The sequence below is a fragment of the Vipera ursinii genome (assembly GCF_947247035.1).
Source record: "Vipera ursinii genome assembly, chromosome: 5".
NCBI lineage: Eukaryota > Metazoa > Chordata > Lepidosauria > Squamata > Viperidae > Vipera > Vipera ursinii.
Genome location: NC_139518.1, coordinates 2,761,065 through 2,776,468, shown reverse-complemented (window position 1 = coordinate 2,776,468; position 15,404 = coordinate 2,761,065). Strand labels below are relative to the sequence as shown.

Below are 15,404 nucleotides of genomic sequence, written 5' to 3'. Positions count from 1 at the left end.
CCCAGAATTCCTGAGCCAGCATGGGGGAAACTATGGCCCCTTCATGACTTGCCTACATCAACTCCCAGAATTCCTGAGACAGCATGGGGGAACTCTGGCCCCTTCATGACTCGTGGACTTCAACTCCCAGAATCCCTCAGCCAGCATGGCTCAGCTTGGAAACCCTTCCATTTCTCCTCAGCGTGGCTGGCTCAGGAACTCTGGGAGTTGAAGTCCACCAGTCATGAAGGGGCCAAAGTTTCCCTCAGGCTGTCTCAGGAATTCTGGGAGTTGAAGTCCACCAGTCATAAAAGAGCCAAGGTTGCCTACCCCTGGTTTAGAAAATCATTATTGTATCCCGTTATTTGTATGTAAGGAATACTCGGTGAGGAAAAATAAAAGTTCTTGCTCGTCTCTTAGCAAGGGTGTGCACAGTGAATCTTTGGGAGTGACCCCGGCAGCATCGCTTGAAAAGTTTAAAGTTTTAAAGTGGGGGTGGGGGGGATGGGGGCAACGTACAGGAAACCATCACATTAGCTGCATTTCATTAGCGTGACGGTAATTGAATCCACATGATCAAATTTAATAAAGCAAATTACATTGGGGGTTGTTGTTGTTGTTTTTTCCTGTTGGTTTCCTCAGCTTTTCAGAAACAAGACCTAAGATGGCACCACAGGAAAAACCCAGGAAGGTCTCACGCAACACTCAGAAGAGAGTAGGGTGGGCACAAAAGTCAAAGTGTTTCCGGACAGGGCCATGCTAACAACGGCCAGGTTCTTGATAATTTATGGAAGTCTGGGAATGTTGTTTCCACGGCAGGCTTTCCTTGAGCCCTCCTCTTCTCTCCCTCATTCTCCTCCTCCTCTTCTCCCCTCTTCTTCCTCTCTCTGCTCCTTCTCCTCCTCCTCTCTTCTTCCTCTTCCTCCTGCTCTGTTCCTTGATCTCCTTCCTCCTTCCTCTTTTCCCTTTTCCTCCCTACTCCTGCTCCTTGGATTTCCTCTTCCTCATCTTTTCTTCCTCTTCCTCCTCCTTTTCCTCCTCTCGTCTCCTCCTCCTCCTCCTCCCTTCTCTGCTCCTTTTCCTCCTCTCCTCTTCCTACTCCTCTGCACCTTGATCTCCTTTCCTTCCTCTTCCCCCTTTTCCTCCTCTTTCTACTCCTTGATCCTCTTCCTCCTCTTCTCTTTTCCTCCTCTCCTCGTCCTCCTCTTCCTCTTCCTCTGCTCCTTTTCCTCCTCTCCTCTTCCTGCTCCTTGATCTCCTCTTCCTTCTCCTCTCTTCCTCTTCTCCTTTTCCTCCTCTCCTCTTCCTACTCCTCTACTTCTTCTCTTCTTCTCCTTTTCCTCCTCTTCCTGCTCCTTGATCTCTTCCTCTCTTCCTCTTCTCCTCTTTTTCCTCTCGTCTTCTCCTTCTCCTCCTCTTCCTACTTCTCTGCTCCTTGATCTCTTCCTCCTCTCTTCTTCCTCTTCCTCTCCTCCTCCTCCTCCTCTCCTTCCTCTTCCTCTCCTCCTCTCTTCTTCCCCTTCCTCCTTTCCTCCTCCTCTCCTCCTCCTCCTCCTCCTCATTTCCCCCCAGAGTCCCTAAACAAATGGATGTAACTCAAGGACTATCTGCACTCGCTCCCAGCCCTCTTGCTTTGGCTGGTGGGACCTGCTCTGCCATGATTTAGGAGAGTAAATTCCTGAGCTTAATTTCCAGGAAAAATGTTCTACAGCTAACTGCCGGTAGCCAAGTTGTTGGCCTCCTTAGTGAGATACCTCTGGCTGTTTATAAAAAAAAAAGTGTTGAAAAATGACTTACAACAGTCAGCGCTGCCCCTGCCAACAGACTTCAACCAGACTCCCAAAATATCAACCCGCTCTTGGCGGTTGGTTCAAGGTTTTCTAGTGGCCCTTCCTATAACTCGTTGAAACCGTGACGGGAAATATTTGTGGCTCGCTCCATCTTTAACGATGCCAGCAAACACAAGTTTCCAAAATGGCCCGCTTCCACCGTTCAGAGTTAGAGCCACCTTTCCGCCTCAGGAGAGACCTGTAAATAGTTTTTGCTGTGTGTGCATTCTAGTAAAAAACAGGATGCTTCCAAAAAATTATATATTTAAGTGCGTTATGAGCTTAGGCCGAGGCAAAAAAAGTCCCAGAACATTCTTTGAAAAAAGATCCATTCATTCAGGAGATGGTGAATTCTAGTCTCATCTGATGGGTTTCGTGCCTAAAGCAGGACTACAACTCCCAGTCTCCCGGCAATTGGCCCAAAGACACCTAGCTGGCCTTCATGCCTAAGGCAATACTAGAACTCCCCACCGCCTGGGGATTGGCCCAAAGTCACCCAGACTGTTTTCATGCCTGAAGCAGGACTAGAACTCCCAGCCTCCTTGTGATTGGCTCAGAGTCACTCAGCTGGCTTTCATGGCTAAGGCGGGACTAGAACTCACAGTCGCCTTGTGATTAGCCCAGAGTCACTCAGCTGGCTTTCATGGCTAAGGTGGGACTAGAATTCAGAGTCTCCTGCTGATTGGCCCAAGGTCACCCAGCCGGCTTTCATGTGGAAGGCAGGACTAGAACTCACTGTCTCCTGGTGACTGGGCTAAAATTAACCAGCTGGCTTTCATGGCTAAGGCAGAATTGGAACTCAAGTCTTTTGCTTTCTAGCCTGCTGCCTTAATCACGAAACCTTTCAAGGGTTTGGAAGTGGGTTGCCATTGCCTACTTCCTAGGGCTGAAAGAAAGTGGCTGGCCCAAGGTCACCCAGCTTTGATGTTTGGAGTCAAAACACAGCACTCCTTGCCCTGCCCCATGGACCATCTTCTCTTTGGGGCAGGACTAGAACTCCCTGTCTCTGGTGATTGGCCCAAGGTCACCCAGCGGGCTTTTGTTCCTAGGCTGGGACTAGAACTCAGTTTCCTGGTTTCTAGGCTAGCAGCACCTCAACCAGAAGCATGCCAGCACAACTCTCTAAGAAGAGCCACAGTGGTATGTCAACTGCACCACGGCATCCTTTTGTGCCAATATGTCACAAATGACGTAATTTCCATCACGACGTCACAGCCTGGATGAGGTCATTCCCTGCCCCTACGGACGGTCCTGTATGCAAGAGCCACGTTTTTCAGGGCTCATCGATCTTTGTTATTCATGGACCGGCTAAACGGCAAGCGTGACTCACTCGCCACAATATAATGTGGTTTCCTTTCCTTGCTGTGGCCTGAAGTGGAAGCTAGCCATCCCTTGAATTTATTTCAGATTTATAAAGTGGCAAGGGATTGCAGCAAGAAAGCAAAGGGAAGAATTCAGAGTAGCCCTGGCAGGCCTGGCAACGAGCAGGTTCAAAGTCTGGAGATCTACGAAGGTTCGGAAGGAAGATGGGATCCATATCCTAGCCTCCCATTGAACTCTTTGTCAGCAAAAAGTACGCTGATGATACCCAACCTTTTTTCTCCACCCCGAACCAACCCAGCGATGCCCTCACCGTGATGTCCCGTTGCCTGGAAGCGGTCCGGGTCTGGATGGGGAGAAACAGGCTTCGTCTCAATCCTGCCAAGACTGAGTGGCTGTGCGTACCGGCATCTCGGGTTAACCAGACTATTCCATCTCTAACAATGGGGGGTTAGAGAAGGAGAAGAGGAAGAAGAGGAAGAGGAAAGAAGAGGAAGAGGAGGACAAGGAGCAGAGGAGGAAGAAGAGGAGAGGAGGAGGAGGAGAAGATGAGGAGGAGGAAGAGAAGAGGAAGACGAGGAAGAGGAAAGAAGAGGAAGAGGAGGAGAAAGAGAAGAGGAGGAGGAGGAAGAGAAGAGGAAGACGAGGAAGAGGAAAGAAGAGGAAGAGGAGGAGAAAGAGGAGGAGGAGGAAGAGAAGAGGAAGACGAGGACAAGGAGCAGAGGAGGAAGAAGAGGAGGAGGAGAAGAGGAGGTCCCAATACAAGCGATCAGAATCAACAACTTCAGTGCCGGGACGCCAATTACCTGCATCCAATATGCCCTGAGCCAGGATTGCTCCAAATTTAGCCATCACGTCGTCGTGTTTATCGTTGATGACCTTCGAATAAAGTTGCCTGAACTGGCTGACCTGTAAGAGAGAGAGAGAAAGGGATAATTTTGGTTGTTTTTTTTTAAGTGTGCCGTATAGCAACTAAAAGTGAAACAGATAAAATTGAATGAAGGAATAAATATATAAATAAATGAAGCGGCTGCCTAAGCAGAACAAGTGAACAAACCCTAGGCTTACAGTCCTCGACTTACAACCATTTGTTTAGCAGCTGACTGAAGCTACAACAGCGCTGAAAAAAAGGACTTACGATCGGTTTTCACACTTACGACCGCAGCAGCATCCTTGTGGCCACGCGATCAAAACCCAGACGCTCAGCGACTGACTCCTATTTGCGACGGTCGCCGTGTTCCCCCCGCCCCGGGGGTGTGTGTCACGTGACCCCCTTTGGCGACCTTCCGACGAGCAAACTCAATGGGGTGGGGGGTGGGTGAGAAGCCAGATTCATTTAACGACCACGTTACCAACGTAACTGCAGGGGTTCACTTAGGAACTGTGACCAGAAAGGTCATAAAATGGGGCAAATCTCACTTTAACCACTGCCTTGCTTAGCTCAGCTATGGTCGTAAGTCGAGGACCGCCTTCACTTTCCAAACCAATTTACAGCCGGCTACAAGGAATTTGCAAAGGTCCAGGAGAGAGGGGGGGGGAGAAAATCCTCCAAAATGTGTTGATTCTACCCCATTTTAAACCCACGAATTGGGCAAATCATGCCTAAGAAGAGGAAACGCCGTTTGCTTCTTTTGTTGGCTCTTTTAATTTTCCAAAATATTGAAGGTTGGGAAAAGATCCCTCGAGGCAGCGAAGGGATAAATGCAAACATGGCGTGTTTGCAAACAGACTGGCAACCATCGGGTTGTGCATTTTTGCAGAGAGACGGCAACCCTGCTGCTGCTCCAGCAGGACTGCAATTCCCTCGGTTGCTCCAGAGACCCTTTATAAATCAAACTGAATTATGGAAGCTGCTAAGATAATTCCTTCCTAAGCCTGCTCCGCTTAGGCTCGCTCCGCGTTCATGAGCAGGGCCCTGTTCCCATACAAGTCCACGATGGAAGGAGCAACGAGGGAGCCGTGCCTTGTTTTGCCGAAGGAGAGTGGAAAAGCTGAGAAAACTCTTGCTTGAGAAAAATGACTCAGGGCCTCATGATCCGGCCTCTCTGGGGTGACTTAAGCCCTACGGGAATATATATATATATCTTTTTTCCCAGGCCCCTTCATGGATTACTGCCTTGTTGTGGCGAAGGGGCTTGCGTAATTCAATGAAGCTATGAGCTATGCCATGCAGGGCCACCCAAGACGGACAGGTCATAGCAGAGAGTTCTGACAAAACGTGATCCACTGGAGAAGGAAATGGCAACCCACTCCAGTATCTTTCCCATGAAAACCCCATGGACAGTACCAAAAGGCAAAACGATATGACGCTGGAAGATGAGCCCCTCAGGTCGGAAGGCGTCCAATATGCTACTGGGGAAGAGCAGAGGGCTAGTACTAGTAGCGCCAGAAAGAATGAAGCGACTGGGCCAAAGCCGAAAGGACGCTCAGCTGTGGATGTGTCTGGTGGTGAAAGGAAAGTCCGATGCTGTAAAGATTTTTTCTCCATAGGAACCTGGAATGTAAGATCCATGAATCAAGGAAAGCTGGACGTGGTCAAACAAGAGATGACAAGACTGAACATCGACATCTTAGGTATCAGCAAACTAAAATGGACAGGAATGGGTGAATTTAATTCAGATGACCATCAGGTATACTACTGCGGGCAAGAATCCCTCAGAAGAAATGGAGTAGCCTTCATAGTCAATAAAAAAATAGGAAAAGCAATACTGGGATACAATCCTCAAAATGACAGAATGATTTCAGTTCGAATCCAAGGCAAACCATTCAATATCACAGTAGTCCAAGTATATGCCCCAACCACCGGTGCTGAAGAGGATGAAATTGACCGGTTCTATGAAGCCCTACAGCACCTTATAGAACTAACACCCAAAAATGATGTCCTTATCATCATGGGGGATTGGAATGCTAAAGTAGGAAGCCAAAAGATAACTGGAATAACAGGCAAGTTTGGCCTTGGAGTACAAAATGAAGCAGGGCACAGGCTGATAGAATTTTGTCAAGAGAATACGATGGTCATAGCAAACACTCTTTTTCAACAACCCAAGAGACGGCTCTACACATGGACATCACCAGACGGTCAACACAGAAATCAGATTGACTATATGCTCTGCAGCCAAAGATGGAGAAGCTCTATACAGTCAGTAAAAACAAGACCAGGAGCTGACTGTGGCTCAGACCATGAGCTTCTTGTTGCAAAGTTTAAGCTTAAATTAAAGAAAGTAGGGAAAAGCGCTAGGCCAGTCAGGTATGAATTAAATCATATCCCTGTTGAATATACAATAGAGGTGACAAATAGATTTAAGGAATTAGATCTGATAGACAGAGTGCCTGAGGAACTATGGACAGAGGTTCGCAACATTGTACAAGAGGTAGCAACCAAAACCATCCCAAAGAAAAAGAAATGCAAGAAAGCAAAATGGCTGTCTAAGGAAGCTTTGCAAATAGCTGAGGAAAGGAGGGAAGCGAAAGGCAAGGGAGAAAAAGAAAGATACGCCCAATTAAATGCAGAATTCCAAAGAATAGCTAGAAGAGATAAGAATGCCTTCTTAAATGAACAATGCAAAGAAATAGAAGAAAACAATAGAATAGGGAGGACCAGAGATCTTTTCAAGAAAATTGGAGAGATGAAAGGAACGTTTCATGCAAAAATGGGCATGATAAAGGACCAAAATGGCAGGGACCTAACAGAGGCAGAAGAGATTAAGAAGAGGTGGCAAAATTACACAGAAGAACTATACAACAATGAGCTTAACGTCCCTGATAATCACAATGAGGTGGTCACTGACCTCGAGCCAGACATCCTGGAATGTGAAGTGAAGTGGGCCTTAGAAAAGCTGAGCAACAACAAAGCTAGTGGAGGTGACAGTATTCCAGCTGAGCTATTCAAAATCTTAAAAGACGATGCAGTAAAAGTGCTACACTCAATTTGCCAGCAAATTTGGAAAACTCAACAGTGGCCACAGGATTGGAAAAGATCAGTTTACATTCCAATTCCAAAGAAAGGCAGTGCCAAAGAATGTTCAAACTATCGCACCATTGCACTCATTTCTCATGCTAGTAAAGTTATGCTTAAAATCCTACAAGCTAGACTCCAGCAGTATGTGGATCGAGAACTACCAGAAGTACAGGCAGGATTTCGAAGAGGCAGAGGAACTAGAGATCAAATTGCTAACATACGCTGGATCATGGAGAAAACTAGAGAGTTCCAGAAAAACATCTACTTCTGCTTCATTGACTATGCTAAAGCCTTTGATTGTGTGGATCATAACAAACTCTGGCAAGTCCTTAAAGAGATGGGCATACCAGACCATCTTATTTGTCTCTTGAGAAATCTATATGCGGGCCAAGAAGCAACAGTGAGAACTGGACACGGAACCGCTGATTGGTTCAAAATTGGGAAAGGAGTCCGGCAAGGCTGTATACTGTCGCCCTGCCTATTTAACTTATATGCAGAGCACATCATGAGAAAGGCAGGGCTAGATGAATCAAAAGTTGGAATTAAGATTGCCGGAAGAAACATCAACAACCTAAGATATGCAGATGATACCACTCTAATGGCAGAAAGTGAAGAGGAACTAAAGAGCCTCTTGTTGCGGGTGAAGAAGGAGAGTGCAAAACTTGGGTTGAAGCTAAACATTAAGAAAACCAAGATCATGTCATCTGGCCCTCTCAATTCCTGGCAAATAGATGGGGAAGAAATGGAGGTAGTGACAGATTTTATTTTCCTGGGCTCCAAGATCACTGCAGATGGGGACTGTAGCCAAGAAATTAAAAGACGCTTGCTCCTTGGGAGGAAAGCCATGGCAAATCTAGACAGCACACTAAAAAGCAGAGACATCACCCTGTCAACAAAAGTGCGTATAGTCAAGGCTATGGTCTTCCCAGTTGCAATGTATGGCAGTGAAAGCTGGACCATAAGAAAGGCTGAGTGCCAAAGAATTGAAGCCTTTGAACTCTGGTGCTGGAGAAGACTCCTGCGAGTCCCTTGGACTGCAAGGCGATCAAACCGGTCAGTCCTAGAGGAGATCAACCCTGACTGCTCTTTAGAAGGCCAGATCCTGAAGTTGAAACTCAAATCCTTTGGCCACCTAATGAGAAGGAAGGACTCACTGGAGAAGAGCCTAATGCTGGGAAAGGTGGAGGGCAGTAGAAGAAGGGGATGACAGAGAATGAGGTGGCTGGATGGAGTCACTGAAGCAGGAGGCGTGAGCTTAAAGGGACTCCAGAAGATGGTAGAGGACAGGAAGGCCTGGAGGAACATTGTCCATAGGGTCGGACACGACTTCGCAACTAACAACAACAACATTTTCCCAGGAGGAAATGCTACTCTGAGGCTATCTGCACTGGGCCACCTTGTAGGGAAGATGGGCAGGAAAGAAATGTAAAAATGAAATCATAAAATAAGATAAAAATAATAAACGAAATAAAATCATAAATACATAAATTTAAATAATATAAAATAAAATAATAAACTAAACTAAAATAATAGAATAGAATAAAACAAAATAATAAACTAAATTAAAATAATAAAAGAATAGAATAAAGGAATCTAAAAGAAAAGAATAAAAGAATAAATTAAAATAATAAAATAATAAATAAATTTAAACAATATAAAATAAAATAATAAACTAAACTAAAATAGAATAAAACAAAATAAACTAAACTAAAATAGAATAAAAGAATATAAAATAAAATAATAAAAGAAATAATGTAACATAACATAACGTAACATATAATATAATTATAATATAATAATATAATTGTTGTTGTTAGTTGCGAAGTCGTGTCCGACCCATCGCGACCCTATGGACAATGTTCCTCCAGGCTTTCCTGTCCTCTGCCATCTTCTGGGCTCCATTTAAGCTCACGCCTACTGCTTCAGTGACTCCATCCAGCCACCTCATTCTCTGTCGTCCCCTTCTTCTATTGCCCTCAATCTTTCCCAGCATTAGGCTCTTCTCCAGTGAGTCCTTCCTCCTCATTAGGTGGCCAAAGTATTTGAGTTTTAGCTTCAGGATCTGGCCTTCTAAAGAGCAGTCAGGGTTGATTTCCTCTAGGACTGACCGGTTTGATCGCCTTGCAGTCCAAGGGACTCGCAGGAGTCTTCTCCAGCACCAGAGTTCAAAGGCCTCAATTCTTTTGCGCTCAGCCTTTCTTATGGTCCAACTTTCACTGCCATACATTGCAACTGGGAAGACCATAGCCTTGACTATACGCACTTTTGTTGACAGGGTGATGTCTCTGCTTTTTAGTGTGCTGTCTAGATTTGCCATGGCTTTCCTCCCCAGGAGCAAGCGTCTTTTAATTTCTTGGCTGCAGTCCCCATCTGCAGTGATCTTGGAGCCCAGGAAAATAAAATCTGTCACTACCTCCATTTCTTCCCCATCTATTTGCCAGGAATTGAGAGGGCCGGATGCCATGATCTTGGTTTTCTTAATGTTTAGTTTCAACCCAACTTTTGCACTCTCCTTCTTCACTCGCAACAAGAGACTCTTCAGTTCCTCTTCACTTTCTGCCATTAGAGTGGTATCATCTGCGTATCTTAGGTTGTTGATATTTCTTCCAGCAATCTTAATTCCAACTTTTGATTCATCTAGCCCTGCCTTTCTCATGATGTGCTCTGCATATAAGTTAAATAGGCAAGGCGACAGTATACAGCCTTGCCGGACTCCTTTCCCAATTTGGAACCAATCAGCGGTTCCGTGTCCAGTTCTCACTGTTGCTTCTTGGCCCGCATATAGGTTTCTCAAGAGACAAATAAGATGTTCTGGTACTCCCATCTCTTTAAGAACTTGCCACAGTTTGTTATGATCCACACAATCAAAGGCTTTAGCATAGTCAATGAAGCAGAAGTAGATGTTTTTCTGGAACTCTCTAGATTTCTCCATGATCCAGCGTATGTTGGCTATTTGATCTCTAGTTCCTCTGCCTCTTCGAAATCCTGCCTGTACTTCTGGTAGTTCTCGATCCACATACTGCTGGAGTCTAGCTTGTAGGATTTTAAGCATAACTTTACTAGCATGAGAAATGAGTGCAATGGTGCGATAGTTTGAACATTCTTTGGCACTGCCTTTCTTTGGAATTGGAATGTAAACTGATCTTTTCCAATCCTGTGGCCACTGTTGAGTTTTCCAAATTTGCTGGCAAATTGAGTGTAGCACTTTTACTGCATCGTCTTTTAAGATTTTGAATAGCTCAGCTGGAATACTGTCACCTCCACTAGCTTTGTTGTTGCTCAGCTTTTCTAAGGCCCACTTCACTTCACATTCTAGGATGTCTGGCTCGAGGTCAGTGACCACCTCATTGTGATTATCAGGGACGTTAAGCTCATTCTTGTATAGTTCTTCTGTGTAATTTTGCCATCTCTTCTTAATCTCTTCTGCCTCTGTTAGGTCCCTGCCATTTTGGTCCTTTATCATGCCCATTTTTGCATTGAACGTTCCTTTCATCTCTCCAATTTTCTTGAAAAGATCTCTGGTCCTCCCTATTCTATTGTTTTCTTCTATTTCTTTGCACTGTTCATTTAAGAAGGCATTCTTATCTCTTCTAGCTATTCTCTGGAATTCTGCATTCAATTGGGCGTATCTTTCTTTTTCTCCCTTGCCTTTTGCTTCCCTCCTTTCCTCAGCTATTTGCAAAGCTTCCTCAGACAGCCATTTTGCTTTCTTGCATTTCTTTTTCTTTGGGATGGTTTTGGTTGCTACCTCTTGTACAATGTCGCGAACCTCTGTCCATAGTTCTTCAGGCACCCTGTCTATCAGATCTAATTCCTTAAATCTATTTGTCACCTCTACTGTATATTCAACGGGGATATGATTTAATTCATACCTGACTGGCCTGGTGCTTTTCCCTACTTTCTTCAGTTTAAGCCTAAACTTTGCAACAAGAAGCTCATGGTCTGAGCCACAGTCAGCTCCTGGTCTTGTTTTTACTGACTGTATAGAGCTTCTCCATCTTTGGCTGCAGAGCATATAGTCAATCTGATTTCTGTGTTGACCGTCTGGTGATGTCCATGTGTAGAGCCGTCTCTTGGGTTGTTGGAAAAGAGTGTTTGCTATGACCATCGTATTCTCTTGACAAAATTCTATCAGCCTGTGCCCTGCTTCATTTTGTACTCCAAGGCCAAACTTTCCTGTTATTCCGGTTATCTTTTGGCTTCCTACTTTAGCATTCCAATCCCCCATGATGATAAAGGTAAAGGTAAAGGTTCCCCCGCACATACGTGCTAGTCGTTTCCGACTCCCCATGATGATAAGGACATCATTTTTGGGTGTTAGTTCTATAAGGTGCTGTAGGGCTTCATAGAACCGGTCAATTTCATCCTCTTCAGCACCGGTGGTTGGGGCATAGACTTGGACTACTGTGATATTGAATGGTTTGCCTTGGATTCGAACTGAGATCATTCTGTCATTTTGAGGATTGTATCCCAGTATTGCTTTTCCTACTCTTTTACTGACTATGAAGGCTACTCCATTTCTTCTGAGGGATTCTTGCCCGCAGTAGTATACCTGATGGTCATCTGAATTAAATTCACCCATTCCTGTCCATTTTAGTTCACTGATACCTAAGATGTCAATGTTCAGTCTTGTCATCTCTTGTTTGACCACGTCCAGCTTGCCTTGATTCATGGATCTTACATTCCAGGTTCCTATGGAGAAAAAATCTTTACAGCATCGGACTTTCCTTTCACCACCAGACATATCCACAGCTGAGCGTCCTTTCGGCTTTGGCCCAGTCGCTTCATTCTTTCTGGCGCTACTAGTACTAGCCCTCTGCTCTTCCCCAGTAGCATATTGGACGCCTTCCGACCTGAGGGGCTCATCTTCCAGCGTCATATCGTTTTGCCTTTTGGTACTGTCCATAGGGTTTTCATGGCAAAGATACTGGAGTGGGTTGCCATTTCCTTCTCCAGTGGATCACGTTTTGTCAGAACTCTCTGCTATGACCTGTCCGTCTTGGGTGGCCCTGCACGGCATAGCTCATAGCTTCATTGAATTACGCAAGCCCCTTCGCCACGACAAGGCAGTAATCCATGAAGGGGAATAATATAATATAATATAATAAATATAAATATTATATTATATTATAATATTATATTAATATAATAATATAATATAATATTATAATATAATAAACAATATAATATAATGATATGATATGATATGATATATGATAATATTAATTTATTTAATTTAATTTATTGAGATTTGTATACCGCCCTTCTCCCAAAGGGACTCAGTAATATAATAATATAATATAATATAATATAATATAATATAATATAATATAATAATATAATATAATATAATATAATATAATATAATATAATATAATAATATAATATAATATAATATAATATAATATAATATAATATAATATAATATAATATAATATAATATAATATAATATAATAATATAATATAATATAATATAATATAATATAATATAATATAATATAATATAATATAATATAATATAATATAATATAATATAATATAATATAATATAATATAATAATATGACTATTTGTACCTTTGGGTTGAAATGAGTGCTTCTCAGCTCTCTCCGAGCCGGGTGGTTTCCTTGCAGACGTTTCATTACCAAACTAGCTAACATCATCAGTGCTTGATGGAGGAGGAGGAGCAGGAGGAGCAGAAGGAGGGGGAGGGAAAGGACTGTGGGGTCCTTGGTGCTTTCTGAGCTTCCTTGTTTTCTTGCAGATGTTCGACGATGTTACTTAGTTTGGGGAATGAAACGTCCGAAAGAAAACCATCCAAGCTCAGAGAGCGCAAGGACCCCCAACCACACACACCCCTCCTCCGAAGTTACCTAACTGGGTAATGAAACATATGCCAGAAAACAACCAAGCTCAGAGAGCAACAAAGACCCCTTAAAGAAATAAAAGTGGGGTTTCCTGCAAGGAGGAGAACGGGAGCAACCCGCTGAAGGCAACAATCTGGGCTCTTGGATTGGGTTATACTGCCGCAGAGAGATCCGGTGCGTAATCTGGGCGTTCTTCTGGACTCACAACTCCTGATCAAGGAGCAAGTGGCAGCCGTGGCTAGGGTGTGTGGTGTGTGTGTGTGTGTTTGCACGGGGTGGGAGGGGGACAAAGACACACAGGCACTCCTTGACTTACACCCACACCTGAGCCCAAAATTTCCTCTTGCCACCCTTCAGTGGGATCACTGCAGTTGTCAAGTGAGCGGCACGCAAGGTTGTGAAGTGAAGCTGGCTTCTCCAATGTCTTTTGTTTCTCAGAGAGTCGCAAAAGGGGAAACCGTCACCCCGGGATGCCGCAACTGTCATAAATACATGCCGGTTGCCCAAATTTTGATCGCCTGGCCCTGGGGGAAGGTTGGAAGTGTGAAAACCTTTCGCAAGTCATTTTGTTCAGTGCCGCTGTTGCCTTGAACCGTCACTACACGAATGGTTGTAAACTGAGGACTTACTCCTCCTGGGAGTTGTAATTCTAACCTCAATCGGACCAACGTCACGTGTTTTAGTTTTTAAAACACCAATAAAATTCCTTGGTAAGAGCCATGCTGGAGGAAGAGAGCCAAACAACACTACATAACACTAGTACTGTTTCCCCCCTGAAAATAAGACTGGGTATTATTATTATTATTATTATTATTATTATTATTATTATTATTATTATTATTATTATTATTATTATTATTGCCGCCTCCAAAAGAGGCACCAGGTCTTATTTTCGGGGTAGGCCTTACCTCACCTCTGGCAACAACAGACCCACCCAGCTGGTCCACTTCTTCTGGGACCGAAGTTCTGCAGCTGCACTCGAGCCTGCATTTTGCAGTCAGGCCTTGCCAGAAGGCCTAAGCAGCCGAGTCCCGAGCTACGGATTCAATCCATAGTTTGGTCCTCAGCTGCAGAGATCTTGCAGAATCAAGCTACGGATTGAGTCCATAGCTCAGTTCTTGGCTGCAGAGGCCTTCTGGAAAGTCCCGTGACTGAGAAATGCAGGCCTGGCTGCAGAAAAGGCCTCAGAAGAAGTGGGCAGGCGGGGAGAGGCCTGGCTGCCAGGTAAGTAGATGCGGGGGGGGGGGGGGCTCTACACCCCCACCCCAGCTTGATTTTTAGGTGTGTGCTTCGCCACAAAACTAGGGGTTATTTTTGGGATAGGGCTTATATTAGGCCCACCCCCAAAAATCAAGCTAGGGCTTATGGTTGGTGTAGGCCAGGGGTCTTCAAACTTGGCCACTTTAAGACTTGTGGACTTCCAACTCTCAGAATTCCTCAGCCAGCCCTGGCTGAGGAATTCTGGGAGTTGGTGTCCACAAGTCTTAAAGTGGCCAAGTTTGAAGACCCCTGGTGTAGGCCTTACTTTCGGGGAAACACAGGGCCACAGGAACCATTTGCGCTTCAGTTGGGGATGCAGACAACACGGACTCATCCCCAATAGCTTGTGTGCCTGAAGGGACACAGGACAGAAAACATCCTGCAGCCAGGAAGGCTCCACGCCATTTGCACCACTCAGGTGACTCTGAGGACGCAGGTAAACCTCCGAGTGGCCTCAATGACTCTCCAAACGAATGCAAATCACCAGCTGTCTGCGAGGAGTATAAATCCTCCCATTCCCCACAATCCAGTCAGAGCTGAAGAAGCTTCCTGGATGAGAAGCGAAACGTCTTCAAAGAAAAGAGCAACAGAGATGATCAGGGGACTGGAGGCTAAATCATATAAGGAACGGTTGCTGGAATTGGGTATGTCCAGTTTAATGAAGAGAAGGACGAGGGGGGACATGATAGCAGTGTTCCAGTATCTCAGGGGCTGCCCCAAAGAAGAGGGAGTCAAGCTCTTCTCCAAAGCACCCAAAGGCAGGACAAGAAGCAATGGATGGAAATTCATCAAGGAGAGAAGCAACCAGGAACTAAGGAGAAACTTCTTGACAGTGAGAACAATTAACCAGTGGAACAACCTGCCCCCAGAAGTGGTGAATGCTCCAACACTGGAAGTTTTTAAGAAGAGACTGGACAGCCATTTGTCTGAAATGGTATAGGGTTTGCTGCCTGAGCAGGGGGTTGGACTAGATGCCTCCAAGATGCCTTCTGGCACTAAAGGTTGACACGGGTTGCTGCCAGCATCCTAGGTATCAACCAGGTATCTCCTTAAAATGTAAGATGTTCCAAGTAGTGCAGTTTTTGATGATTATCATCATCATCATCATCATCATCATCATCAAAACAAGAAAGTCCAGTGGCCACCTGAAAAAAGCACCTTTGGGTCAAGGTCCACCTGTTTTACAACTGT

At 44.7% G+C, this 15,404-nt stretch overlaps 1 protein-coding gene across 1 annotated transcript in view; it reads right to left on the bottom strand.

Moving 5' to 3' along the window:
• PSMD1 (proteasome 26S subunit, non-ATPase 1) overlaps nucleotides 1–15,404 on the bottom strand; it is a gene marked incomplete at its 5' end in the record, with an annotated part of 138,199 nt that overhangs the window by 12,823 nt on the left and 109,972 nt on the right. The window contains one exon of the mRNA XM_083364856.1: nucleotides 3,935–4,037. Coding sequence (XP_083220982.1) covers nucleotides 3,935–4,037 — 103 coding nt within the window. The remainder of the gene's footprint in view (nucleotides 1–3,934; nucleotides 4,038–15,404) is intronic.